General features: G+C 52.7%; 11 protein-coding genes across 11 annotated transcripts; 5 read left to right on the forward strand and 6 right to left on the reverse strand.

Annotated features, from left to right (window-relative positions):
- Window positions 1-232: 232 nt before the first annotated feature.
- On the reverse strand, window positions 233-3,201 carry POSPLADRAFT_1073225 (hypothetical protein). Its single transcript, XM_024482583.1, has 7 exons — window positions 3,118-3,201; window positions 2,432-3,062; window positions 1,984-2,380; window positions 1,778-1,933; window positions 1,597-1,745; window positions 1,058-1,543; window positions 233-1,007 (listed from the first exon to the last, which is right to left on the reverse strand). Exons 1-7 carry the CDS (start codon window positions 3,180-3,182, stop codon window positions 330-332), a joined length of 2,562 nt encoding a protein of 853 aa, XP_024341662.1. The 5' UTR covers window positions 3,183-3,201; the 3' UTR covers window positions 233-329.
- A 332-nt stretch (window positions 3,202-3,533) lies between these two features.
- On the forward strand, window positions 3,534-4,717 carry POSPLADRAFT_1044314 (hypothetical protein; the record flags this gene model as incomplete). Its single annotated transcript, XM_024478512.1, has 4 exons — window positions 3,534-3,569; window positions 3,630-3,662; window positions 3,723-3,747; window positions 3,798-4,717. The coding sequence occupies 4 exons, from the start codon at window positions 3,534-3,536 to the stop codon at window positions 4,715-4,717; spliced, it is 1,014 nt and encodes a 337-aa protein (XP_024341663.1).
- A 121-nt stretch (window positions 4,718-4,838) lies between these two features.
- POSPLADRAFT_1135353 (hypothetical protein) lies at window positions 4,839-7,453 on the reverse strand (the record flags this gene model as incomplete). The annotated part of the gene is made up of 13 exons (XM_024484577.1): window positions 4,839-4,898; window positions 4,954-5,264; window positions 5,315-5,393; window positions 5,446-5,507; window positions 5,565-5,670; window positions 5,729-6,082; window positions 6,136-6,368; window positions 6,422-6,565; window positions 6,613-6,701; window positions 6,774-6,951; window positions 6,997-7,176; window positions 7,227-7,288; window positions 7,338-7,453. 13 exons carry the CDS (start codon window positions 7,451-7,453, stop codon window positions 4,839-4,841), a joined length of 1,974 nt encoding a protein of 657 aa, XP_024341664.1.
- Window positions 7,454-8,406: 953 nt separating this feature from the next.
- Window positions 8,407-9,442, forward strand: POSPLADRAFT_1053678 (hypothetical protein; the record flags this gene model as incomplete). Its single annotated transcript, XM_024480439.1, has 2 exons — window positions 8,407-8,475; window positions 9,185-9,442. 2 exons carry the CDS (start codon window positions 8,407-8,409, stop codon window positions 9,440-9,442), a joined length of 327 nt encoding a protein of 108 aa, XP_024341665.1.
- A 300-nt stretch (window positions 9,443-9,742) lies between these two features.
- POSPLADRAFT_1133806 (hypothetical protein) lies at window positions 9,743-10,758 on the reverse strand (the record flags this gene model as incomplete). The annotated part of the gene is made up of 3 exons (XM_024484397.1): window positions 9,743-10,117; window positions 10,169-10,419; window positions 10,479-10,758. 3 exons carry the CDS (start codon window positions 10,756-10,758, stop codon window positions 9,743-9,745), a joined length of 906 nt encoding a protein of 301 aa, XP_024341666.1.
- Window positions 10,759-11,380: 622 nt separating this feature from the next.
- Window positions 11,381-12,663, reverse strand: POSPLADRAFT_1038832 (hypothetical protein). Its single transcript, XM_024477453.1, has 8 exons — window positions 12,556-12,663; window positions 12,466-12,500; window positions 12,397-12,401; window positions 12,213-12,335; window positions 12,055-12,088; window positions 11,811-12,004; window positions 11,678-11,758; window positions 11,381-11,622 (listed from the first exon to the last, which is right to left on the reverse strand). The coding sequence occupies exons 1-8, from the start codon at window positions 12,589-12,591 to the stop codon at window positions 11,492-11,494; spliced, it is 639 nt and encodes a 212-aa protein (XP_024341667.1). The 5' UTR covers window positions 12,592-12,663; the 3' UTR covers window positions 11,381-11,491.
- Window positions 12,664-13,174: 511 nt separating this feature from the next.
- POSPLADRAFT_1166961 (hypothetical protein) lies at window positions 13,175-13,956 on the forward strand. Its single transcript, XM_024487944.1, has 3 exons — window positions 13,175-13,376; window positions 13,434-13,721; window positions 13,777-13,956. The coding sequence occupies exons 1-3, from the start codon at window positions 13,335-13,337 to the stop codon at window positions 13,834-13,836; spliced, it is 390 nt and encodes a 129-aa protein (XP_024341668.1). The 5' UTR covers window positions 13,175-13,334; the 3' UTR covers window positions 13,837-13,956.
- POSPLADRAFT_1044310 (hypothetical protein) lies at window positions 13,928-14,650 on the reverse strand (the record flags this gene model as incomplete). Its single annotated transcript, XM_024478509.1, has 5 exons — window positions 13,928-13,951; window positions 14,009-14,190; window positions 14,246-14,456; window positions 14,509-14,569; window positions 14,622-14,650. The coding sequence occupies 5 exons, from the start codon at window positions 14,648-14,650 to the stop codon at window positions 13,928-13,930; spliced, it is 507 nt and encodes a 168-aa protein (XP_024341669.1).
- Window positions 14,651-15,456: 806 nt separating this feature from the next.
- POSPLADRAFT_1044311 (hypothetical protein) lies at window positions 15,457-16,276 on the forward strand (the record flags this gene model as incomplete). The annotated part of the gene is made up of 5 exons (XM_024478510.1): window positions 15,457-15,504; window positions 15,566-15,622; window positions 15,678-15,750; window positions 15,824-16,158; window positions 16,214-16,276. The coding sequence occupies 5 exons, from the start codon at window positions 15,457-15,459 to the stop codon at window positions 16,274-16,276; spliced, it is 576 nt and encodes a 191-aa protein (XP_024341670.1).
- A 1,753-nt stretch (window positions 16,277-18,029) lies between these two features.
- On the forward strand, window positions 18,030-19,241 carry POSPLADRAFT_1133716 (hypothetical protein; the record flags this gene model as incomplete). Its single annotated transcript, XM_024484390.1, has 5 exons — window positions 18,030-18,077; window positions 18,131-18,197; window positions 18,263-18,408; window positions 18,465-18,593; window positions 18,651-19,241. 5 exons carry the CDS (start codon window positions 18,030-18,032, stop codon window positions 19,239-19,241), a joined length of 981 nt encoding a protein of 326 aa, XP_024341671.1.
- Window positions 19,242-19,601: 360 nt separating this feature from the next.
- Window positions 19,602-26,123, reverse strand: POSPLADRAFT_1044313 (hypothetical protein; the record flags this gene model as incomplete). Its single annotated transcript, XM_024478511.1, has 13 exons — window positions 19,602-19,855; window positions 19,907-20,025; window positions 20,096-20,163; window positions 20,223-20,495; window positions 21,115-21,190; window positions 21,335-21,829; window positions 21,887-22,343; window positions 22,393-24,487; window positions 24,541-24,581; window positions 24,631-25,315; window positions 25,369-25,620; window positions 25,673-25,722; window positions 25,772-26,123. The coding sequence occupies 13 exons, from the start codon at window positions 26,121-26,123 to the stop codon at window positions 19,602-19,604; spliced, it is 5,217 nt and encodes a 1,738-aa protein (XP_024341672.1).
- Between the last annotated feature and the right edge of the window lie 639 nt (window positions 26,124-26,762).

Here is a 26,762-nt window from a genome sequence, read left to right on the forward strand (position 1 = left end):
TGCGCCGAAAAGGGGGTCCTTTCAAATGACCCCATGACGACCGCGTGCACTCTCCCACCCTGACGTAGCGCGTCTGCTCGACGCGTCGGTGGCGCAGCACGTGACCACGCGTTGACTCCCACGCGAGATTCAAGCTGTTTTGCCATGCAGATTTATGGATACTTCAGCACGCAGCTCCTGTACCTCACGTACTCAAAATTCCATGGGCAAAAGCCATATTACAGAGTCCCATACAAGATAGCAGCAGTGGCATTACAGGCAACCAGGTACAGAGCGTGACATGATAGATGACATTGCGGGCATCATAACACCGGAACTTTGTGTGGAAATCATTTCCTCGAGTCTCGGCCGTACCGATCTCTCGAGACCGACCGGCGCCGTTCCCTAGGGTCGTCCCTCGAGTCGTCCCGCCGTCTGCGGTCGTAGCCATTCTTCGACGGTCTTGCATCTCTGTCCCTGTCTCCATTTCGCCGCGGGCTGTCATATCGGGCGCGCGGGGGAGGCGAAGGCGATAACGGAGTGCGCGCGCGCGCTCGGTCACGCCGATCCGGTGTGTAGTCACGGCGGCGCGGAGGCGACTCGCGTCTCCGCGGAGGGGAGTGTTCACGGCGATGAGGGGGTGAATCCCTCCGGGACTTGTACCGGTCACGGTCGGCATCCCTGTCACCCCGGAGGCGTGTAGGAGGAGGCGGGGAAGGAGAGGCACGCCGGCCAGGAGGCGGAGGTGTTCGTGAGTCGTCACGCCCATAACGACGAGGCGGCGACCGTGAGTCGTCGCGTCCGCGCCCATTGCTGCGACGGGGTGGTGGCGAACGCGAGTCTCTGCCTCGGCCACTCTCACGTCGCGGAGGAGAGCGTGAGGCTGTGTCACTTTCGGACGATGAGGGGTCTGAGTCTGAGTCAGAGGAAGCATCGCTGGAATCATCGGATTCGGTATCACTGTCCGACGACGAGGATTCAGCCTCCAACATGGCTCGGCGTTGCTCCATGATGATCCTCGGGGCATTCTGAACCCAGATGTGAGCGTGGCATACCTGTAGAAATGATGCGGACATACCTTCAAGTACTCGCGCATTTCCTCGGTAACGGCACCCAAGCCGATACTCGTGAAGTAGTTGATTGCGAAGCGCGTGTCCTTCGGGTTGTCCAACGGGAACATACCCCTGCACGCGGCCTGAACCTCTGGGTCCTTGAACCGCTCCACTATGGTCTTCAAGCCCATAGCTTCCGTCACTTCAGTCATCATGATTTTGATGAAAATACGGCTACTAGACGTGGTGTCCTCCTCCGTCAGCTTGATGCACTCCATCGCCGTCCACGAGACAGAGTCTGACGCTATCAAGTGTCCGAAGAAGCGGGCGATGTTGCGGAGTCGGTTGGTCTCGTATCGGTGAATGGTTGTGTAGTAATCCCCGAAAGCGTGCTCAAAACACTCGTTCCAAATTCGGTTGAGCTTGCAGAACCGTTCACCGATCAGACCGTAGAAAGTGGAGTAAGATCGCTCCTGCGAGCAACATTCGATTATCATGTTGCACATTTCAATCTGCGGAGGGTATATGAGTACGCGTCTCAATGATCATAGTAAGGTTGACCCACCTCTTGGCCCTCTTGAACCTGAACTTTCAATAGTTTGTGGACGGCTTCTTCGTAGTTCAATGCATTCATGATCGTCAAGTAAATAATACGGCGAAGGTTGATGAGGTTAGTCTCCGTGCGGTCCTCGATACCGGCCTTTTCCTCCACAGCTGCAAAATTGTCAAAATATGACCAAATGGACTCGCGAAATGCAACATGCCTTCCTCGTCTTCTTCCTCCTCAGATGATTCCTCCGAACCACTTTCCTCATCCTCAGAATCTTCGCCCAAAATCTCAACCTTGATAGCCTTGTATCGTTCCTCATTCTCCACGTATTTCGGGTCAAACTTGAAAATGTCTAAATATACATCAGCATCCACCCAACCAGCGATACAGCTAAGTACTCACTTAAGCCCTCCTGTACCTGTAGCTCTTCCTCCAGCTGAATTTGATGAGTGATTTGATCGTCTTCCTCTACCAAGTCCAGGCCCTCTGCAATGATCGGATTGTCCTTATACTTGTCTTTCCGCACCTGCATTAGGACCTCAATCATGTACTGGACACGTTGACTGATGTTGCCCTCGTTCAGCACAGCGCGGAAGCGTTCGAAGACCGTTGCGTTGGCTTTAGGCGAGTTCTCAGCGAGGTAGGCGCCGACCTCACGCGTGAAGCCAACAGCAATCTCGATAGAGTCGTCTGTCGGCCGTTCAAGTAGCAAAACAAGGATTTGGAGGGCAATGATCTCGTGTGCGACGCCTTGGTTGACAAGATGGGCAATGAAAGTCGTCGTAGAATGACATACAATCTAGGTACATCTGTGAGTAGACAGTAATGTTTCGATTCCGCAGTGACGTACCTTGTCGTTGCGCTTAAATGCACGTCGGAATTGACTGATCAAACGAGTGAGTACCAACTCGCCCACTTGAGGAAGTTTGGTGTTGATAATCGCCACGAGAGCAGCAAAGACAGGTGTGAAGGGCAAACTTGCCGCCTGCGCCTTCATGACGCTGCGCGCAAAAAGACCTCGGCCACGAATAAGGTTCTCTTGGAAGAGTTCGGGGATAATATGCTTGATGTTCGTGACGTTCACTCGGTTGACGATACCGGTAATGGACTTGCGCAGCGCATCCCACGAGAGTCGCTGGTACTCGGCACTCGTCTTGTCCTTCGACGCGGCCTCCTGCAAGGCGCGCAGACGCGCCGGGGGCATGTAGACACCGCCAGACCGAGTGCTCGTGAGTTTCGCAAACTCAGCTTTCGGATCAAAGCTAGGCTCCTTGTTGTCCTTGTCCTTGTCCCGACCCAACTTCTCCAGCTCAATGGCTGCCAACCGCGCCGCGAGCTGCTTCTCTCGCTCTGCGCGACGCACAGGGTCAACATCGCTGACCTTTGGTACCTCAACTATACGACTAGGAGGCGGAGGCGAGAGAGATCTCCGCCTGGACGAAGGAGGCTGTTCGGAGTTTTCAGGTGAACGCGAACGAGTCCTGTACCACAGTCAGAACCGACACGCTTCAAGAAATCTACAGCAGTATTACATACCGTTTGCGCTTTTGTTGTGGTCCATTCGAGGGGACGACGGGTGTCATGGTCGCTGCGGTTGCCATTGTCGCCGTTCAAGAGCAGCAAGCAGTAGTGGCCTAATGTTTGTCGAGCCTGCTATGCTCAGTGAGAGCATGTTTGTCTTTGTTTGATTTGCTGCCATTTCAAGACAGACGCCAGATCAAACCTCCATAAATTAAAGAGCTGGCCAGAGGGGGGCACTGCTTTGCTTCTTGTGAAATGGCATGTATCGGCTCCTCTTTCTCAGGGATGTAGCTGGAAAACTCCCCGCACGACTTCCAAGTTCAAGATGATTCAGCTTGTTTGATTGTTCGGTTCGGCGCTTCACAGCACTGTACATGCGCAAGTGGCTTCCCCACTAGCTGTGAACTGCTTAGTACACGGTCCCATACAGTATGGAGGCGTTGAGAGCATTGCCTTCGACTACTCAGGTGAGCGGAAAGCTTGACGTCTAAATTCATTCCCAGATGTTCTAACGATTCATCATCTAGCTTAGCAAGACTGTAGTGCGGATACTTGGGCAGGTACGCTGAGCCATCCCAAGAGAGGGCTTTCGATTTGAACGACTCAGCGCTGCTTGTCAGAATCCCGGTCCCTACACACTCCAAGGTACGTCGTCTTACGCTGTATACGGTCCGTGTTCTCATCGGTGCATATAGGAACAAACACCTATCTTGTAGGCGAACGCAATCCCTACATCTTGATCGACACCGGAGAAGGCAAGGATGCGTATATTCCTTTGCTGGAAGCTGCGCTACGAGATGCCTCGCGGCCTCATGCGGTAGACAGGCCCTATGTATCGGACATTATCCTGACCCACAAACACCATGACCATACCTTCGGGCTGCCTTCGGTCCTGGACTTGCTTAAACGACTATGGGCCACGCATTGTGGGTCTGATCCCGCTCCGTACCAACCACCCCGCATCCACAAGTATCCCCTAACCATTCCCGACACACGATTCCGCACCGTGCTCGATACCCTATCCTCGATACCAAGCGACTCATTTACTCCCGACTCCTCGGGCAATCACATCCACGAGCTACGACATGGCCAGACATTGGATGTGACGACGGTCTCTGCAACGCCGACGTCCGTCCTTGAAGTCTTACACACTCCGGGACACACCACCGATTCTCTCTGCCTCTACTACCCGACGGACCGTGCCCTCTTCACTGCCGATACCGTCCTTGGTCATGGCAGCACCGTCTTCGAGGATCTACGTACATACATGTCTAGTCTGCGCACGATGATCGACTTCAGTGAAGGCGGTGCGAAGTATGGTCCGGTGTATCCAGGACATGGACCCGTGGTAGAGGAGGGCCTGAAGCACGTCAGTGGGTATCTGCAGAACAGACAAGCTCGAGAGGACCAGATCGTCCAGGCGCTTCAGTCGCTTCCATCAGAGGAATACTGTACAACTTGGACTCTTGTATCCGCCATCTACAAGGACTATCCTCGAGAATTGTGGGACGGCGCAGCCCGCAGTGTGGACATGCACCTGCGCAAGTTGGAGGCGGATAATCGAGTTGTTTGTCATGGAGGGGATGGTAAGCATATGGAGTGGGAGCTCGTGTAGATTGGGTCAGACTACCTGGTTTAGTGGACCGTGTTTGCCAGCAATTGCCTGACAAAGTGACTGTAAGGCTTACAACGGACTCGGGGTATATAGAATGGTGCGAGTCCATATGAATTATGTACTATAGTGCATCGAAGTTGATGTGATGTGAGGCCCGCCTTCTTTCGAGCTCGTCTTCCCTCTGTAAGGATGAGGCCATCAGCTGAGTGCTAGGGAGGGACCCAAGGGCAGCTTACCTTCTCATTCAGATGTAAGACGAAGACAATGATAGCGAGCACGCCTGTGGTAGCCACGACGGTCAAGGTGACCCACGGGATCCACTCCCCGGGGCGCAAATACAATTCCCGCTTCCAGAGACTGGCATCTAGCGGTGGGGTTATGACCACTTTGGAATTTGGGATAACGCCCTCCATATTGATGTAGTGATTATCAGTATGCTTAGTCGATCCGACGAAGAGGTTTTCGATGTAGTTGTTTGTGCGACCAAGTCCGAAATACGTATATGGCGTAAGCAGAGCCTGATAAGACGTCTGGGGAAGCTGGCCGACTGTGACAGCAGTTAACCTCAGTCATCATAGTGCACACATTGACACAGACCTTCAGCAGCGGAGCGACGCCCGGACGTGTCAAGGACTGTGTACTTGTATGTGGCTCCAGAATAGCTAACACCAAACGGCTGGAGCCGAGACTGATCAGCAACTGCAAAACCTAGCTAAAGCACCGCGTACTTGATATGTACCCGACCCATTGATGCTCTTGCACATCCCTCCACCGCAAGCTCCGTTCAAGACTTCGTGCCACGATGTATCAGGGCAAACGCATTCTATCGAGTGAAAGGAGAACTCACCAATCGCCTTCAAGAAGAACGCGTCGTAATAGAAGTTGTTCTGAATGAAGAGAATGTTGCCTTCACCCTGCTCCCCTGTGCGCTGAACCATGATGTCCAACGTGCCCTTGATAACACAACAATACGTCATGAGAGCTCCTCTCCATTCAGGGCTTATCACGTACGTCTTCGTCCACGTCTAAGAACGCAACGGAACGTGCATCCTGAATGTTCCGCAGCGGTGACGCGCCTTTGGTAACCACGGTCCAGCCCCTGCGTCCGTGGCCGTTCTTGCAGCCGCCAACGCCTGATCCGCATGGCAAGGAGAAGGCTAGCTGTGGGGTACGAGTTGTCTTCGAGCCCGTGTGCGTCGCCACAATGGCGAGGATATCCGGAAAGCCATCTTGGTTGGCATCAGCAATCTTGAGTGGGACTGGAAGAGGGGGGTTCTGCGTCGTGTCGAGAACTAGTAAAGACGGTGCAGTGGAGGCATCTCCTGAGGGTCGGAATACGTCTGACACCGGGAAGCGGACGAAGGCCTATTCCCACACCATCAAGGACTGCCCTTTTGGTGAACTTTCAAACCACTTACATCATTGTCACTGCGCTCGGACAAGTCGAACTGGAAGTCCGGATCTGCTGTGCACAATTGTTCTGGCTGTCGACACACGCGCTTGCCTTTCTGGATCCCTGAAGACGTAGTCGATGCGCACAATGGTAGCTGCTTATTGTACGCTATGTTGATGTAGCAATTTGATCCCACTCCGGAGGATGCAGATATGGAAGAGCACGTCGCAAAGACCATGTCAATGGTTCCATCTCGGTCTGTCGGATAGTTCATGATCAAGCTAGAATAAGGAAGCTAGAGAATGGCGCACCCATATCGGCAAATGAAATGGACTGCGTTCCTTGCGGAAGACGTCCGAGATGTGCTAAGACAAAGCCATTGTCCTTGTTGTTTACCCATATCTGAAAGTACTTGGACCCCGTGCTACCCTCATCGCAAACAAGGAAGATATCTACTACTTTCAATACGATGCACAATATTTCGTGGCGATAAGATACGGACCTGCTAAGCAGTCTCCATTGAGGTCTATAGCTGCATTGCTGTGTGGATTGGACAGTGTACATTGGCTGCCATTGAACTTCGGATCGGTGCTGCAGTAAGAGTAACCGATTACCATTCAGTAGTCGGTCGATGCCAGTCGTCTCGAATGGAATCACACGCACACATTGAATATGGGGGAATTACTCTGCGATGCATTCCAGACGTTCGACCACACTTTGAAAGGAGTGTTCGTTGAGGCAGGCGAGGGAATGCCAAAGAGATCGACTTTGAGGTCTCCATCCATATCCATTGGTATGGGTTGTGCTTGTACAGATGGTGGCGTAATAACCGGATGCGGGCCTGCCAACCTGCATTGTAACATACGTCCTGACAAGCACATAGTACACGTACTGTAACCGCCCTTTTCAGACGCAATATACAGCTGAAGGGAGAGCTGATTTCCAGCTCCGGCCTGACTCATGACCAGAATGTCCAGTCGGCCGTCTTGGGTGAAGTCGCCAGGAACGACATTTTGCACTTTCTGCGGATGTCGAAATACTGCAGACTTCTTGAATTTATACTCGTCTGATCTGCGTCAATATCCTCGATGCGCCTTGCACAGGGTATTAACATACCGTGATTCCACAGGTAGACTGAGAGCGTTTGGCGGTCGGATGAAAGTCCCAGCAAATCCAAGCTTAGATTGACCTGAGTATTACATCAAACGACTTACAAACCGCGCTCACAACTGGTCCCCATTGAAGTCCCCAAATGCAATAATGCCACCATCGCCGTCAACACCCATGGATCCTGCAGAGAGCAGAGCGTTGCCGCTAAAGCGTTTCGGGGAGAAGGGCCACATTGCTGCGCCTGGGAGAGCAAGTTGGGCCAGCACAAGAGAAATACATATCCACTCCCTCCGGATAGTCCACATATCTCGACACAGAGGACAGACAGAGCGTTGATTCAGAACGGTGTGTAGCAGCGTCTCCTGAAAAAGCAGTCTGAAGACACCTCAAAGGCCGCAGCCAGCCTCAGGAGCCCAGATTGTTATCTTGTATATTCTCGCAAACGGGCTGACTTTCGTGTTCAGATTGAGCGAGAGCTGCCTGAGGTGGGGATACAGACCAAGTATGTAGACGCCTGTGGCTCTCTCTTCTCTCTTCTCTCTTCTCTCTTCCTTCGAGCTTGCCTGCTTGCTTGGAGCCTGCTACAGTACTTCCCCACTGTTCAACCTTGGCGGCGCAGCTACTTGACGACAACCATGACTTCCTATCGACTCTACTCAAATCGACTACTGTGGGCTGCTCGGCATTGCGATCGAATATCTTCTTTAGTTCGTACAGACCAAAAGGTCCCTTTTCAAACCAAGCTCTCGTCTTCAGCAAGGCTGCCCCTATCCACCTGCTCATTCACTTGGGAGAACTGTTACGTCACTGGCTCGGAATAATTTGATGAGAGGAAAGTGGCAAATGAAGTCGGTGGCTCGCTGGTGGCTCTTCGCCTCACACGACGGCTGCGATATCCGCACATCCTCTGACTCCAAAAGGGTTGCCAGGCCTTGTCCCGCTCTGTGGCTTTGCCTTTGTTCTTCTAGCAAGGTTGTTTGTATCGGTTTCGTCCCACGCTTTGATGCTGAGCCACCCATCGCACAAGCGAGACGGTCAAAGAGTCTTGTTAAACACGAGGATCGCCACAATCCATGGACTATAAAGCTCGGGCGTATTTCTGCTCTAATGCCCCGCAGAACGCAAGACAAACCCTACAAGGCAAATACGAGACCTCACAAGAAAGACGTTGACGGGCCCAAGCACGATGAACGACACCACAGCGGCTGACCAGCCTCGATCTCAATCCGAACATGGCTCCGACGCGACAGACAAGGTGAGCTCTTACTCTCTCTCTCTCTCTTACTCCCTCGCCATGTTGAAACCTATCTCAATCCCTCAGCCTCCAGTCTGGCATACACCTCCGCACTCGCCAGTCAGGAAACCCAGTTCAAAAGCAGCGCCTTTGTTCTTGCCCAAATCTCCACTAAAACGGCCACAAGTGCCACCCATTGTCGTGCAAAGACCGCCCCCCCATGTTTCGTTGTCTCGCAACGTCCCGGACTGCGACCACAGGGAGCTTCTAGCTGGTTTACCGCACAAGGACAAAGTCTCATTATCTCGACCCTTCAGTCTCCAAACCCTGAACGAATATGTGAAACAAAACCGAATGACGTGCAGGAAAAGGAAGAACGTGGTTGATGTCCAGTGTTTCCGCCACAATTCACAATCACCCTCAAAACACTTGCCAATAGTGGTCGTGTGTCCTAAGAACACGGTTCGCTGCGATCTGCTCAAGCCGGGTGAACATGGATGTCTATACAGCGCGTCGCCCATACTCGAGGATGTCGTGCGATATGTGAAATATAATATCTTCCATCTCATGACACGTACTGGTACTGGCGAACGCTTTGAAACGGGACGATATCTGGGCGTCTACTCAATAACGTCTTCACCATTACCTGTGGAGACATGGCTCAACCTCGAACAGGAGGCATGTCCAATCCATGCCACCTCAATTAGCGAGACTACTGACATGCCACCAGGACCGCACTAGCGTCTGCACATTCGAAAAGAAACTCCATGGTACACCTCCTGATGTAACGGCGCGCGCGTATGACACGAGGAAACGACAACTATCAATATTCGTGCTCGAGAACCACGAATTCGACTCTCAGGTCTTTCAGGCGCTTATGAATATCGAGGCTACGCTTATTATCCCCGTCGCTCAACCGCAATGCCTCCGCAGACAGACACCCGATTGGAAGACGTTACACGAAGAGTTGTCTGACGAGAACGAATAGACTCATGGAACCTAACAGACACTCCTTTCTCCTTTCGTCGTTTGAATAGTATACCCGTCGCAGCCTGCTTAATACCCAAGTGTAGCTGATACAGTATGCTGTTCATCTTCATGACGCCCTATGTAGCTTTATGCATTTATTCCTATATGCTTATGACTTTGATCCTACATGCGTATCCAATCCGAAAACATTCGTCAATTTCCACGTATATATACTCTAAGAAGATTTAAAGAGCACACGGACGGGTACATCAGAGATAGAAGGGGTAGACAGTGGTACTCATCGATCGTCAACCGTTCTCTACTGCACCTTCGTCTTCGGGCCAGCAAGCGGCTTCACTGTCGAGGCGCTAAATGTCTTGATAGTGCGTGTCATGAACATGCCCGCGAGCACGACCGCGCATAGCGCACGGGCATACTCTGGGTCCACCGGCTGTACCTTCTCGCTCTCTGTTGCTGCCGCGCCAAGCCATCCCATCGCAACAGCATGCGCGTCCGCCCAGAAGGGTTGCGCGTGCGTGAGGAGCGCGTATAGACCCGTAACGAGCGGGGCACACCAGAGGTCGGTGGCAGTCCAGCCATACGGTAGGAACTCGGGAGGCGTAGTGAGAGACAGCGAGTAAGGCTGCAGGAAGGACAACATGTTGACGAAGAACCATCCGCCGTTAGCTGTGACCTGGGTTCTCCATCAGTATACTCATCATGAGATGTGTTGCCGCACACTAACCAGGGAAGTTACAAGCAGTGACCAAGGAGAGTTAGCGACGGCGGGCACGGCGTGCTTCGTGATCATGGGCGGGACGATCTCGCACAAAAGCATGGCACGCGTGAAACCATCCAGGATCGAGATGGGGAGCTCTGTCTCGAGCGATGGGGCGTGGATGGCAGGGATTCTGTTTACGATGGCGTCGATGCCGGCGTAAAATGCGGGTCCCGCACCGGAAATCATGAACGAACAGGGAATGCCAAGGGCGGGAGCTTGAAATTAACAGGTATGCGTCAGTCTATGTACAGCACCTTAGTACTAATGGACTCACCAGTGACGGCCTCCCCTCCGTACACCACCATGAGGGTCGCGGTGACATCCCTCACGAACGATCGGCTCTCGACATCCTGCACAGTCACCTCCTTCGTTGCCTGCTTCTTCGCTATGTGTCTAGCATGAAACTGCTCCTTCAGCTGGCGCAGGGCGACGCAGGTCCGGAACGCCGCGGCGACATCGAGCAGCGAAAAACTCAAGCCAAACCAAGCGAATGGTGCTACCGGCTGAAGAACGAACCTGTAGAGCGCGACGAGAGGGGCGAGGAGGTATAGCATTGTGCAGTACCGATGAAGGCTCAACCTCAGCTACGCCTATGTGTACGGAATGGCCTCGGAGATGAGACAGGATAGATATATTGCGCGCTGAGGATAATCATCGCTACGTGTCGGAAACCCAAGTGGGCCGCAAAAGGGCAGTTGGGTTGAGCAGTCAGCTGCCTCGCGATGAAAGGTCAGCGATGTGAGGAATGAGCACGGTAGGATTACTATGGTACAATGGCGTAGCGGCTGTAACGGTCCTATTCCGGGAATGTGAGGTGGTCTAAAGCTCCAACGGGTTCACTCATCTGTGCGCTGGTTCAAGACCGTCCCCTCCAGAAAACTTGGTTACCTTGTCCGACCACCGCGAAAGCGGAGGCTTGGTTCGGTGTAATTTGCCCTTGACTGGCCAGGGAAGTAATTCCGCAACCTGCAGGGCATGCCGAGTTAGTCTTAGGAGATCAGGACGAGTCGTCTGTTCGCGTAGATGGGCCGTGCCTCTCACAAACCTTTCTTTTTACTGGTATTCCCTTGGTTAATTTTGAAATTGCTGCTTGGGTTAACGCGCGGTTATTGTGTGGCTAAATCACCCAGTTCACGGACTGACTCGAGGTCAAAAAACACAGATCCCCATCTCAGGTACGTGGGCAAGCGAAATGAGATTACAAGATGAGGAAATGCACTATGCACAGAGAAACATCCATGTCAAGACAACCATCCACCCTCCAAGTATACACCCGTCAATGCATGCTTAACAGCATTTACTGCCCTGGTTTGAGCTGGCATCTACACTCGGGCTGACTGTAATGGAGTCTCCTGTAGATGGCTTGATCGGGTCTGAGGATTGTTCGAGCGATTTGCTGGAGACGATGCGGTAGATGTCTGCCAAGATGGGCGTTGTGAGCACCACGTTGGGAGATGAATTTGTTTGACTTACCTGTCAGAATGGTCTGGAAAGCAGACTCAACGTTTGAAGCGTCCAGCGCTGACGTCTCGATGAACGACAAACCATTCTCCGCTGTTCAAGGTCATCAGGGCAGGCCACCCACCGAGATGCCAGGAGTACGCACCAGCGAAAGCCTTCGCGTCCTCCGTTGGCACAGCACGCAGGTGCTTCAAATCGCTCTTGTTTCCAACAAGCATGATGACGATGTTCGAATCGGCATGGTCACGCAACTCCTTCAACCATCGCGTAACGTTCACGTACGTTGCGTGCTTGGAGATATCGTACACGAGCAGCGCCCCGACAGCCCCACGATAGTAGCTGGTTAACAGTGAGACATGGCTCGTTCTTGGCCACGGACTAGTACTCACGCAGCAGTGATTGCACGATACCGTTCCTGACCAGCTGCGCGATGTCATCATCAGTACAGCTCAGACAACTTTGCATGCGTCCCCCGCAGGGTGGCCGGACCCTTATCCCTGTTTGCCGAAGACACAGAAAGCGGGGTAAGGCATGGACATACACGCACCAGTGTCCCATATCTGTGCTTTCAGCGTCTTCCCATCCACATTGATTGACCGTGTCGCGAACTCCACGCCAATCGTCGACTTCGTCTCGAGGTTGAACTCATTACGAGTGAAACGCGAGAGCACTGGCAAGAACCAGATGTAATGTCAACAGCTAGTTACGCGGCCCAGCAACGTGCGACGTACGGTTGCTTTAGACATTAAGGACGCATGAGGGATCAGTGCACATCTGAGGAGCCATTACGGACGACGTACGATTTCCCGACACCAGAGTCTCCGATGAGAACAACCTAAATCACGACAGGTCAACCACGCCGACTCGAATAGGGAAAGGTAATCGCACACCTTGAAGAGATAGTCGAAGTTGCTTCCCTCAGTCATTGTTGCTGTTCAAGGATATCGAGAGTGAGTGTTTGTTGTGTTAAACGAGAACGTGAAGCAAGGTGTATGCAGATGGCAGGCGAGTAGAGAACGTGGATTGGAATGGGCGACACGCGAGGCGGTGAGGCAACGGCGGAGTTTCAATCTCCCGACATAGCAATGGATGTAACTCGTCGCATCGTTGCCTCCTGTACATCCTCCGTTGTCGCAGTACTCGACATCTGTCTTTATTCGCAGCATGACAATATGATTGGCTTGCAGGTCGCAGTCTGATACTTTGTTCACCGTATGAAGCAGCACCAATTCTGGGTGACGCGTAATGAATCCAGGCAATCCCTACGACTGCTGTATGGTCTGCCGGTGCCTTCAGTTCGCTAGTACTCGCACAGGCAGTTCTTGCACCTGTTATTAGGTTATATCAGACTACTGGTGCCCGTCTGGGCCTTTCGACTCGGAGGATACTCAATGGAGTAGTCCCCATGCTCACTGCTGAGGACTTCTGGAAATGCGATCTCCCGCTACGTGACTTCGCAAGGGCAAGGCGACGCTCAGGTTACAGATAGTTAGAAGCTTGAGCCTGTAGGTTGTTTCATTCATATATTCCTAAGAATGTTTGCAGCGGTACGCCGGACCGTTGTAGGGTCACGTCGACCAACAGTAAAGGGCCGGGAGTGAGCGAGTTGAACGTTGAACGTTGAAGCTCGACATCTGCTCTCTGCTGGGGTACTTGCACTTGCCTAACCATGTCTGTACCGCACAGCAAACGCGTCTGTCAGATCATTAAGGTGTGGTGCACGTAGTCTTGCAAAGTTCTGATCTCCAACCCGTCCTTTTCGATACAGTTAAAGCCTGAAGCCGAAGTCGAGTACAAGGCCCTTCATGCGGCCGCCTGGCCAGGGGTGCTAGTAGCGCTCGCACGGCACCACATTGCCGATTACTTGATCCACTACTATCCCCCACTGCACTTGCTCATCGCGCACTTCAAGTACACGGGTGATGACTTCGATGCGGACATGAAGATGATGGCTGAAGATGAGGAGACACGGAGATGGTGGGCAATCACGGATAAGATGCAGGAGAGCTTCGTCGAAGGCGCGGAGGGAAGTGGGGGAGAGCTCCCGTGGTGGTTGGTGAGTATCGAGGTCACTCGTGACACGCGGACTGCGGTTCTCATCGCTCACACAGGATCTTGAGGAAGTGTTCCGGTTCGAGGGGGACGCCGCGAGTGCACCTTCATCTCAATAATTACTACATCCTGCGAGCGACGTTGTTTGGGGTCGGAGACAGCGAAGGTATACATAAACTCGCCCATAGAGTACAATGTGTCAACATGCGATCATAGCAGTGAAATTTCTGGAGACTGCCAAGGCAATATGCGAGTTGAGGCCACGTCAATGAGAAGGACGGCAATACTCACCGGTCCTCTTGTCTCGAATGCTAGCCAATCACCCGTCCCAGTAGGTAGAAGGCCCATTGATCGACACTTCCACAGCCCCAACGCGAGTGTTAGTATATTGCATAAGAAATAAACAATCTTCTGCAAAACTAGCGTGGAGAACGCTTTCGGGGGTGCGGAGCCGGGCGCGAAGGGTGCAAAGGCTACCGGAGGGAGTGAACCAGAGTATGGGAGCTGACCACATGGTGATAGACGTACCAGTATTGATCCCTGCTAAATTCTTGAATGGGCTACTCAGCAGCATGAACACGATACCCATGCTGAAGATTTGGACGCCGCCCCCGGACATGTACAGCATGAACGCCTGCATGGGGAGAGATTTTGCGGGGGCTATAGCAAAGTCCCATGCACGCTTAGTCTTCAACTCCTCATACGAGGCTGTCGCTGCCTTGGACGTCTTAGTGGGGGTCTTAGACTAGGTGTAGCCATTGCGCGGTATCAGACGGGATCCATAATCCAACTCGGTGACATACGGTTGAAGATGAGGCACCAAAGCCTGGAGGTGGTGGAAGATGCTTCCATCTAGCTCGTGCATCTGTCTTCAGCACGCAGACAAATGCTAATACATGCTTACTTGGAGGGGTCAATCACACTAGCAGACATGTTTCCGGGCTGGTACAGGTCGCTTAGACGCCCATTTAAACATTTCGCGTTTGTGGTAGCGCCCGGACACATGGCCGGTGATGACAGTTGCGCCGTCGCCAGGTTCTACGGTCCCGGGGGATAACTGCGTTTGCCAATTGCCGATTCCGCCGTTTGGAAGCAGATCATGGCCTTTGTAATACAAATACAATGACTGACGACACCAGAGAGTATGTAAGGGAGATAGTGGGCTATCAAAGTCGGCGAGAGGCCGTAATTGGGGGGCGGCGGCAAGGCGGCGAATTCAGGGCAGGCGGCCGGAGCGGGCGGTGAAACGGTCAACAAGTGGTTGTTAGGCCTCCACAAGGCAGCCTGGCACCGCACTCGCCCATCCTGCTCGTCACGGCCGACGTTGTCGATAACAGTCTGCATCGCCGCCTTCCTCGTATTTCCTTTAGGTGCGTCGTCGCCAACACGCTGCAGAATCGGCAAAGTGACGTCTGTTTCAGGTTGGTTTGAGACCACGCCCTGGTTCTTCTGCTCCTACATCTGAGGGGTACTTCTTGGCTTGAAGGATTACGTTTCGGGCACTCGCTATTGTGCATCAGCAAGGTGAGCCCTAGACCCCTGAGCCCACTGCGATTAAGTCATAGTGCATGCTATCTCGCCCTCAACTTCTCATGGCGCCGTACCACGTCGCTTGCATGCGCGCTGCGCGCCTCACGAGACCGATCTAGCATCCAATGATATCTAGTATGTTTACTGACTGAACCCGCGAACCTTAGTTGTCATCCGCCCAGCCGGTACGATAGAGCTTGTGGAGAGCTATGCAAACAATCAAGTGTGTAGTAGTGGGAGATGGTGCAGTAGGAAAGGTTCGTGCGCGGCCCTCGCTGATCCTCAGATTGTCTAATTGCGGCATGCGGCCTCCTATAGACTTGTCTTTTGATCTCGTACACCACGAACAAATTCCCGAGTGAATATGTTCCTACTGTGCGTTGCATTGCGTGAGGATAGGAGAGTCCTCCGTTCATCGCTCTCCTGGCAGGTCTTCGACAATTATGCTGTGACCGTGATGATTGGTGATGATCCGTACACATTGGGTCTGTTTGACACCGCTGGTACGCCATCTTCCCTTCACAACCAGTGCTTTCGACTCACCAGCGCGGGACCATGCTCCCCACTCTCCCACAGGTCAGGAGGATTACGACCGTCTACGACCATTATCCTACCCACAGACGGACGTGTTCCTCGTTTGTTTCAGTGTGACTTCGCCGGCATCGTTCGAGAACGTAAAGGAGAAGTGGTTCCCAGAAGTTCACCATCATTGTCCCGGGGTGCCGTGCCTCATCGTCGGCACGCAGATCGATTTGCGGGAGGACCCCCAGGTTCTAGAGAAATTGGCGAGACAGAAACAGAGGCCTGTGACGAGCGAGCAAGGCGAGCGGCTTGCTCGGGAGCTCGGTGCGGTCAAGTACGTGGAATGTTCGGCGCTGACGCAGAAGGGGTTGAAGAACGTCTTCGATGAGGCGAGTTCAATGCATACACTTTGCTCTTCGCTTCTGACAGTATACGCATTCTCAGGCGATTGTCGCAGCCCTTGAGCCACCCGTGGTCAAGAGTAAGAAGAAGTGTGTCATTGTCTAGATTACGGCATGTCTTCTTGCCCCGCAATATCTCGCCTCTATATCCTCCATGCCATGATTCGACGACGTTCCTTTCCACTGTCTTGCTCCAACTCAAATACACATCGCCCCCCTGCCTGGTCTTCTGATCTTACGATTCTCTCACTTTGGTATGTCTGGTAGTTCTGTGCCACCCGGATGCCTTTGTCTCCTTTCACTTTCATTTCCTTTAAACTTGTGTAGTTCTTATAGCTTTCCATTGGGTTAAGGGGGTATCTAATACCCATGAGGTTGAGGAGCAACCGAGTGCGATCTTGAATATGGCACGGTGAACGTTCGCAAAAGTATCGACCACGGTAGAGTTCAACACCAAGTGCCGCGAAGATAGCTTGAATTGAATGTTGTAGCTGAACAACTCGCCACGAGGGCATACAGAAATGGTGAGATAATGTAGTTCAAGCTAAATTGCGAGTGTACAAGCGAAATTGTCCAGACGCTCTAGAGCTGTTTACATTACGGAAGGAACGTGGATAGTGCATATCGACGATCCCTGTAAAATTGGTTGGGCATGCAACGCTAAAATAACAACACATGAGGAAGGCATGCTCACCAGACTGAAGAATAGATCGATTGGACGATGCCTCTAATCCGTTTGAGCCGCTGCTACGCCAAATGCTCTGCAAGCAATGAGCTCAAGGTTGGACATAAGATGTATGTCATGAGGCACTCACTTGGATGGTTTCAGGTCCTGGCGTCTCGCGTGCCCATGGCCATTTGGACGCCTCATATTGTACTGTTTCAGTGGTCTCGATGTGCCGTGGCTGCGCACCGATAGTGGCGAGGCCGTTGCGCTCAAAGCAAACGCCACAAGGACAACGACCAGAAGGACTAGTGAGCGGTTCCACATTGTGGACGACAGGACCGAAGCAAGATGCGTCGTGCACACGGTCAGCGGACCAACGGGGCTTTATACTTAGCGTGTGTATGAGATGTCAACGCGTGCGGGCAAGGCTCAAGCGAACAACAGCATTGCTGCACAATCATGACGTCGACCTTGGGGCGGCCACCGCTTCTGGACCAGTGAGAGAATAAGGTCAGCTGCATGGAAAGGCACAGAAGATGTGCAGGGGACACACCCCGGAAGAGGTTCCGGTCCGATGTATAGAGCAAACGATGCGGATGCACCGTGTGCGAAGGCCTCATAAGGCCTCGCCATACTTTACATAGATAACTTTCGTCGACATGTCCGAGGCAGACGATGTCCGTTCAATGATACGCCGGACCAGTGATCTTGATACAGTAATCATCCACCATAAAGTACACACCTATAGCCCGTGCTGCGGACCGAGCGGAGCAGATGGATGAACGTGAAAGCTTTGTGTGGAGCCTCAATCTTGCCTCAACCAGTACTCAATCGCAGCATGCCGTACACGAGGCTTTACAATGCCATGACCTTGCTGAAGTCATGATGGGAGATTTTGATGCCTGCACGCATTCTGCTCTACCAGCAATGGGACAAAGAGCACCTTCTTCAAGTTCGGAACAGGCCCTATCAGTACCTTAACAGACTAGAAGGACCAACATCCAAATTCCAGTCTTCCCCGCAGTAGCGCCAGATAAGCAGCATGAGAGATCAGTAGGCCAGACGGAAATGCAATTGGTGGACACTCTTGTCAAGTTCGTTGTAGACGCTAGACGGGGTTTTACTGCTTTGGGAAATCGTGCCGCTGAACCAAATTCCCGTAAACACCGACTCGACTTCGCGGTATACCACCATGTCCCGTCCTCAGGATGATAGAAATCAGGAGGCTACTGTGTATTTGGTGTGTACTGTTGCGGACCCAACGGGTTTCAGTTGCTGATTGTGTCCTGCTAGGGAAATCTGGACGAGCGATGTTCGGACGCGCTCGTATGGGAGTTGATGCTGCAAGCCGGGCCAGTCGGTAGGCAGCCAGTCCCTTGTACATTGTGTTGGAATATTGCCCACTGATATACTTCGTAATTATAGTCAACGTCCACTTGCCAAAAGATCGTATATCCATGGCGCACCAGGGCTACGGTTTCTGTGAGTTTTTGACCGAGGAGGATGCGGAGTATGCTTGTAAGATTATGAACCAAATCAAGCTGTGGGGGAAACCGATTAGGGTCAATAAGGTACGTGGTTACACTGAAACTTGGATGCTCTAGTGCTGAAGATGCCCCTTTCCTAGGCATCTTCGGACAAGAAACAATTGGATGTTGGCGCCAACCTCTTCATAGGCAACCTGGACGAGAACGTCGACGAACGACTGCTATATGACACATTCAGTGCCTTTGGTGTAATGGCCACCACGGCAAAGGTGCGCCATGAGTCTGTCATTTATTTATCATAAATTGACATGGTTCGCTACTACAAGATCGCCCGTGATCCCAGCACGGGCAAATCAAAAGGCTATGGCTTCGTTTCGTTTACCGACTTCGAGTCCTCTGATGCTGCCATTGAGTCCATGAACGGCCAGTTCCTCATGAACAAGGCAATTACTGTCCAGTATGCGTTCAAGAAGGACGGAAAGGGCGAACGTCATGGAACTCCCGCCGAGCGTCTTCTGGCAGCGCAAGCCCGCAAGAATAACGCACTCCCAGTCTCGGCACGGCCGCCCCCGGCTCCAATTGCGTTCGGCTCCCGCCCACCAATGCCTGGATACCAAGGTCCGTATCAAGGCCAGTTCGCAGGGGCACTCGCTGCCCAGCCTCCGCCGCCACCACCCGGATTTGCGCCTCAGCAGACCATGGTCCCGCAACCTATGCCCATGCAAATGGGTGGTATGCCGCCCCCTGGTATGTCCATGGGCATGCCGCCTCCGCCGCCCAACATGCCAGTCTATCAGCCGCAGCCTGGATTCGCTCCGCCTCCCCCACCACCAGGGTTCATGCCTCAAGGCATGCCTGGAATGCCCATGATGCCCCCTCCGCCCCCTGGCATGCCCCAGCAAGCGTACATGGGCTGAGATTTAGTGGACTTCTATTGTGCTTTGCTTGTCTGGTAATGTTGTAGCTTTAGCTTCAATTTATCGCATTTTTTTATGACGGGCATTTAGCACAGCCGAATGTGGCTGTTGTGAACTTTTCAGGCTCAGAGGGATTGATGCCGTTCACGACCGCATGGTTTTGTTCGATTTGATCAGTGCGTACTCCGTCGCGAGTCTGGGTTTGTAGGCAATAAGTATCGCATACGAGCCTGTGAATGGGCCTACACCTCACTGCAGCCCACAGAGCGTATGTTCGGACTATCATAGTTCTTGGTCAATTGATCCTCACATAATATAGCTCATGTAAATATAACAATAGGGAATACGGCGCCAGCCGGTTCATGCGACCTCTGGTACGCCGTCTTTCCATTTGACACCCGCCTTTTCTGCAATCCTCATTGCAATCTCTCTGGCAGCTTTCGCTTCCTCCTTCGTGGCTCCGCCGTGCTGTGCGTTCGCCAAATGCCAGACGATTTGCCGCGGTGCATCGATGGCGATGAGTGCAGCTACGATCGCGTACGACGTTTCTACTTGGGTCAACACGTCTGTGCCGCCGTACACGACGCCGTATCCGACCATTTTGCAGAACCAGCCTTATGGACATGTTCGTCAGCACCGCCGCATGCCTTGTAAAACAGACATACCCAGGTCTGGGTAGGCGGCGTCCAAAAGCCCTTGCACGGTATCTGCGGTCTCCCGGTACATTGAGCGGAACAGCTGTTCTCCGCTTCTCTCATAGTCCGCGATGGACTTAGATGCGTCCCTACGAGAGCCAAGGCGATGAGCACGCGGTCGCCTTTGTATGTCTTTTCTGGTCGTGAGTCTAAGCTTACCGGAGAATTTGCTCTCTTTCCAGCTCCTTGGGCATAACGCCGTGCAGCGCGATAAGACTTTCAATTACCTATATATTCCGCAATGCACTCTTAGCGGCATTTTTGGTTAGGTTACACAGTGCCTTACCCTCGGGATGCCACTCAACAGACCAGACTGCAAGATTGCCTCCCGGATCTTGCTTGCCAGTCTCAACTGCTGCTCGCGGGCACGCTCTTTCGTCTCCCCCAACTGTACCAGCTTCAACTCGGCCAGCGCGAACTCGAACACCGCGGGCACGGCCTCCGCGTGGCGGCTCGCGCTGAATGACACTGCAGCAATGAGATACCACGGTTGAGCGATGACTGCGTCAGGGGTCGTCAAGAGGTCGGACGGGTAGAGGCTCTTGAGCTGCTGCAGGAACTCTGTGCTCGCGAGGGCAGCCATGTGGTGCCGAAGTATTGGTGAGGGAGGGGGATGGCAGAGGCAAGGTGAATAATAGTGCTCCACACGGTCCGCCGGTACTTGATATTCAAGAGATAGTTTCTACATTGGGATACCAACTCTCCGGCGGAGTACCTCCGACCCATCGATTAAGCTTGGCCCCTAATAGCTAGAAGCATGACACAATCTCAGCCCAATGCTGTATGTGTAAACAATGTGATCGCGTACAAAAATCATCATATCATCATGATGGATACGAGCATTGGGGTGACTGCCCTATTGAACCGCGCGCATGAGTTCCACCAACGATCTGATATTATGGGTCGAATACTGGCCTACACAATATCAACGCGCTGGGTGCAGGTAGTTTTACACGGACGAACGACTTTATTCCAAGCTGTTTGATAAGATCCAAGAGGATTCATACATATGACGATACACGGAAAGATACACAGCGATAGCGATACATTCAGAAAACAATGTAGGCAGAGTAGCGAGGCATAACACAACGATCGACAATATACATGTTGAGGACTGCCGCCGGCGTTGAACATACCTGAGAATCGACCATGGCAAGGCGACATCATGATTCTCCTACAGACAATTCTTTGACAATATTTAAAGCACAAGAGATATATTCTGAACCTTCTTTAGAGATGATTGGGTCTGAGACACTTGAACCTTGTATAGCACAGGGTTCAAGTAAGCCAGATCCAGTCTCCCCTAGAAAAGCCTCCCAATATAGCCTGTAGCAAAATTGAGATGTCGCCTTGCCTTCGTCGAGTCTCAGGTGTGTTCAACGCCGGTGGCAGTCCTACCGCATATTGCTTTCATGTGGCTCAAATTGCGGCTCCAATTCGTTGGTGATCGGTTCATCATCAATCATCATCATGTCCTCGACCTCCCGTTCTTCACATAGATCCATCAAGTCGTCGGCAGGAATTTGCTTAGTCTGCTTAGTCTGCTTGGACTTCTTCGCCTGCTTTGCGGGCACTTTGGCCTTCTCTGTTTCGTCCCCGACGTCAAGTTCCTTCAATGTACGAGCCAGTCTCGCGAAGCCCTCCTCTGTCTCATCATCCAAGCCTTCCGTCTCATGGGACTGCGCGGTGGTCTCATCCACCGTCCCACAACTACATATGCGCTTCAAGTAGAACGGAGACTTCGGATCCTCCAGGATACTGCGGGCTCGCTCTGAAGCGAGCCCCTTGGCGAGAGAGAGATTGGGAGCGAATAGAGGGCCAACAACGGTCTTGTCGTGCACGATAACTGAGATGCTGTCGTTCTTCTTTGCTTCAGCGTTGCTATGAGATTTTCTGTTGCAAGAATTCATCAGACGCAGGATAACATATAGTGATGACTATGCGACTCACTTAAAGCTGGCCTTCGAGCACCCAGATCTTGAAACCCATATCATCAACTCTGATATGGGGTCGCGGGGAAGATTGGGAGATAAGACGACTAGCAAGTCTCCCATCACCATCTCTGAAACGCTACATGCTATTTCCCAGTTGTAGTCGGAGTCGACGAGTACTGCACCTAGGACGCTCTCCATGACATCGCTGATGGCCTTCGGAGGGTCTTGCTTCCAAGCGTTGTGAATGAGCTCCTCATTTGAAAGTTCTTCCAGGATAGGAACATAGTTGTTAATGGCGATGCTCAGCTCGACATTGTTGACGAGCAGAAGTTTGTGCAACCCGAGGCGCTTCACCGCGACGGACGCCAGTGACGGAGCGCACACCGCGCGCGAACGAGCCCAGGAGAGCTGGCCCGAGGTTGCCTGAGGGAATTTGTTGTAAAGGTATCTCATGACTGCGAGATCGACGACGGCTATCCGGGCGTAAGTCTAAAGGACAGTAGATGAGAGTTTCGTACATACCGTCACCAAGGAACTCTAGCCGTTGGTAGGAGGATGTCTCAAAGGAGTTGAAAGAAGGATGCGTCATTGCTTCAAGCAGGAGCCGGCCAGACCTGAAGCGGTACCCAAGGGATTCTTGTAGGAGAGTAAACAGTGCAGACACAGGGGATTTTGGTATGCAACCCCCATATCTAATATCCCAAGGCAAGGGCCCGCCCAAGCTCAGCCCGAGGGCCGTTCCCGCACGGAGCGCCATACCCATGCCACCGGTAGTGAAGGCAGCTCCTAGCGTAGCCTCCATGCAATCTTGGAGACTCCGGCGAGGGAACACCCTGTGCGCCCTCCGACGTGGTTCCACACTCCATGACGGATCATCTTCAGCGGCCAGTGTATAGCGCCAGACCCGCATACTCTGCGACTCGCACGACAGGTACTCCTCTAGCCCGACTTCTTTCGCACGGGCCAGAAGAGTACGATTGGATACCGAATTACGACGGAGAGTATCGAGTTGGCCTTCGTGTCGGAATGGGAATCTGTTGAAAAGGTGGACGACGGTGGTGAGCTTGAGCACAGAGTCGCCTAGAGTCTCAAGGCGCTGATTATTGAAGCCCGCATTCGCGCTAGGTATGGTCAGAGCTTGGATGAGTAGATCGTCCAAAATTGGCGGGAGTCCAAGCTCCACGCGGGCAGCATGTGCGCGATAGACGTCCGTGATGCGATGGCAGAGTTCTGGTAAGACGTGGAATGCGTCACGAACACCTTCGGAGAACTCAGCACGACGGCACATGCTGAGGGGGTACATGAGAATCTCGGAAGCAGTCGCAGGCTGCTCCCCTTCAACGGCACTGTTATCCAGAGAGTAGATGCACGATGAGTTTTTGTTGAAGGCCTGCACCTCGACGCAGATCCCTTCCTCCGACACTTCAGGCTTGACACCTCGTCTGGTGAATCTGTGAATCCAATAGTCCCTGTAAGTGGGAAACCCAGTCTCACGCGAGCCTTCCAGGGGAACAGACATGGGAGAGAGATCAGGGCGGAATTTCCGAAGGACAAGGGGCCTGCCCTGCTCCTTATTGCACATGAGCAGGAGGCGGAAGTAATGCTCCTCGCCGATGCCCTCCCAGTCATATACCCCGTATGGATTGAGCACCGCTTTCTCCATGAGGACATAGTCGACCTGCAGATCATGAGTGATAGGGACCAGGGAGCACGTCAATGGGAGAGTGACCCCTCTTCCAGTGATGCACCACCATATCCCCATCCTCGTGAAGTCCTCTATTACCCTTCGTTGATTCCATTCCTCTACCTCGTCGAAATCAAGCTTAACACCCTCGCCCGTCGATACATAGGTTCCGCGGCAGGCCAGCTCAACAGGGGGCAGCGACGTGCCAGTGACGAGGCCAGCGGTTGGTCGGCCGTCGAGATAGACGATGTGCATCCACTGCGTGGGGCCGCGTGTCCACGGATCCCGTACTTGCACGTCTAGCATATCGGGAACTTTGCTCACGTCGTCTATCGCTCTGCCGTCAGCGTCTGCATGATCCGCGACGCCGCTGCTTTGTGCCGGAAGGAGATAGTCGTCGAAAACACCAAGCTCATGTAAACGCCTGACAGCAAGGAAGGCAACGGCACGCTTCGCTTCCTTCTTGGAGCGCTTCTCCGGACCCATAAACGACAAGTCGGCAGGCGTCAGAGGCAGGCTGGACGGGAGCTGAAGAGTCGACGTGAAGTCGCCCGTGTATCTCGGTAGATGCGTCGGCGTGTACTTGTCGTGAGGGATCAAAGAACAGAGATGATTGAGCAGGCCGACGGCGCTGTTGTAAGTCAGAACTGCCCCGGTTGACAGGACGACGTAGCGCTCCCTCTCCGCTAGGTCAGCGGGATCGTCTCGTTCCTCCTCGTCTTCGTCGGTGTCATCGCGGTCACCGCGTGTCTGGTACACCAGGCGAAGATGCGGTTCGCTTTCGGAGAAATTCTTGTAACGCGACAGGTGGTTCTCATGTCCTTCCTGGACCATGATGATAAATTTAGAGCTCCTGTGCCGGGCACGCCCGCGCGACTGCAGGTACCCGACCATATGTTGCAAGGGATCGAAGCGGATGACAAGGTCGCAAGCCTATACTGATGTTAGCCACAATGCTCGACAGCAGCGACGGCGCGAAAATTTACCGGAAAATCCAGTCCTTCCTCAGCCACAGACGTGGCGATGACTAATTCCAACAGTCAGTGAATGGCTACAATGTCGTCGCAGGTACTCACGGAGATTGATTTTACGTTCGCGGAAGAGCTTGACAATATCTTGCTGCGTCCGAAGTGCCATGCCCTTGGTTTGCATCTTTGCGAGATTGGTCGTGCCATGACCAATCAACTGACCGGTTTTGATGAGATGGCTCAATTGTGGGACTCGAGGCAGTATTTTTGACAGACATGCTGCGACATGGCGCTGTTCGACGAATACGATGCCTTGAAAATTGGACGTGTAATGAGCAAAGAGAATATCGATGAGCTCCCGCACTTTCGGGGAGCACCATTTAAGATGGACAGTGGTAGGGATCACTTCTGAGCCGTTCTCGTCCTCGAAGAAGGACTTGAATTCCGCAAGACCGTCTCGCAGATCCTCCACCTCCTTCGGTAGGGGAATGTCAGCAGAGATGGCAGTCAAGGCATCATCCCCATTCAGCTCAGCGAGATTAAGAGCAAGGTATTCATCCATGCCGCTCGTCGTGTTCTGCATCTGTATGATGCGTTGCTTGATATCGTTATACAAGTACAGTTCAGCGCCGTACGGGCCCAGACTCGCATAGGTCACTTCGTATCTCGTCCGAATCTTGTCCACGGGTATGTCAATCTCGGGGGGTATACGTTGCAGATCCAGGCGATCCCACAAGGTCTTGCTGTGATATGCAGGATATGATTCGAGCGGTGCAGGATATTGGTGCAATAGCTGGGGTTAATATCAATGCCTCGCGCGCCACGCTGTGATCCCGAGCCACATACCTCTTGGGGTCTCGGCGAATGGTCCATCAGCTCGTCAACATGCTGCCGTACTGCGATGACCTTCGCATCGAGATTCCTCTCCAATGTTGCCAAGGACTCTACAGCATCCTTTGGATTCCAAATGGGAGATGCTGTCATGCCAAAGATTTTCGGACGCCTATCCGATGATCCCTGGAAGTACTCGCGCATGATACCATTGTACGCATGATTCTTGCGTGTGTGATGACATTCGTCAAACACCATTAGCGAAACCTGGGATACTTCCGTCAGTATCATTGATATGACTAGCTGAGCTAGGACTTACCCGGTCCAGGCTCCATAGAGAATGTGTGAGCAAATTGAGGAATATCTGGGCTGTAAAGGCTTCAGTCCTCGTGCCCCCTTATGGACAAGGATTCAATACCTGTCATAACGAATACGTCTGCGCCCTCCAACTCAGCCTTCCAGGTCGTCCGATCTGCTAAGTCAATTGCCGTGGCGCCACAATACTTCCTTACGCGTAAAGGGGTCTGTTTCGCGATGAAGTCCCCTTGTTGGTCCACCAGGGCAACCTTTGGCACCAAGAACACTATAATCTTGCCCAATCCCGCATCTTTTGTCGAGATCCACTTGATCAGCAGTGTGCTTATGTATGTCTTCCCGCTTCCCGTGTCTAGAGCAGCTATCACATTGCTGCGTTGAGCTCGCGCGAAGATTTCTTCTTGATATCGGCGCGGTAGTAGTACATCGCTGACGTCCTCGAGATTGACGGTCATCCTTCAGTAGCAGTGGGGATACCGGAGCGAGTCGAAGATGTGAAGACGGCTCAAGGACATTTCGAACACCGCCAGCGTCGCGGAGACAAGAAGACACAATTACTTGAAACTCTCGAATAGGATTGTGGCTGCTGGTCCACAGTCTACCGTGACATCCTGATCGAGTCATGTGAGTGCCCTCGCCTCTCGGCCCGACCCGAAATTCGAACTGACTTGGTAATCTACGTACACACAAGAGTGCTTATTCCGCATGGGATGGCAGATGACCTTGCTTGTGTGTCAGGGATGCTTCGAGCGTGCTTAGATAGTAGTACGTAGGCTTCGAATTGCCAATTCTAATCCTTCCAAGCGACTCTAGTGTGTATGTTCCAAATGTGGCAGAAGTACTACCGAAACAGGACGTGAGGCGTACAGTAAACAGGAGTCAGATGGCCTACTACAACAATCTCAGATCGTTGCAGATTACAGAGGATCATGGAACAATATTTACAAGATGGTGGCGAAAGCATTAGATAGACCTGCGACGGATCCGACCAGCACTCGTGAGTACAATATAAGATTCAACGTGTTTTGACTTTGCCGGCAACGATGTCAAGTCGAATTTCGCCGATGCGGAGTCTGCCCCCAGCAGAAGCTCTT

Source organism: Postia placenta (genome assembly GCF_002117355.1).
Source record: "Postia placenta MAD-698-R-SB12 unplaced genomic scaffold POSPLAscaffold_3, whole genome shotgun sequence".
Classification (NCBI taxonomy): domain Eukaryota; kingdom Fungi; phylum Basidiomycota; class Agaricomycetes; order Polyporales; family Adustoporiaceae; genus Rhodonia; species Rhodonia placenta.

Coding starts and splice junctions, on each gene's coding strand:
- POSPLADRAFT_1073225 (XM_024482583.1), bottom strand. CDS start 3,182: ATGGCAACCGCAGCGACCATGACACCCGTCGTCCCCTCGAATGGACCA. Junction 3,063..3,117: donor CCACAACAAAAGCGCAAACG/GTATGTAATACT, acceptor ACTGTGGTACAG/GACTCGTTCGCGTTCACCTG. Junction 2,381..2,431: donor CATTTAAGCGCAACGACAAG/GTACGTCACTGC, acceptor AGATGTACCTAG/ATTGTATGTCATTCTACGAC.
- POSPLADRAFT_1166961 (XM_024487944.1), top strand. CDS start 13,335: ATGTCTGTACCGCACAGCAAACGCGTCTGTCAGATCATTAAG. Junction 13,377..13,433: donor GCGTCTGTCAGATCATTAAG/GTGTGGTGCACG, acceptor TTTTCGATACAG/TTAAAGCCTGAAGCCGAAGT. Junction 13,722..13,776: donor GAGAGCTCCCGTGGTGGTTG/GTGAGTATCGAG, acceptor TCGCTCACACAG/GATCTTGAGGAAGTGTTCCG.
- POSPLADRAFT_1038832 (XM_024477453.1), bottom strand. CDS start 12,591: ATGACTGAGGGAAGCAACTTCGACTATCTCTTCAAG. Junction 12,501..12,555: donor ACTTCGACTATCTCTTCAAG/GTGTGCGATTAC, acceptor GTCGTGATTTAG/GTTGTTCTCATCGGAGACTC. Junction 11,623..11,677: donor TTTCCAGACCATTCTGACAG/GTAAGTCAAACA, acceptor CCATCTTGGCAG/ACATCTACCGCATCGTCTCC.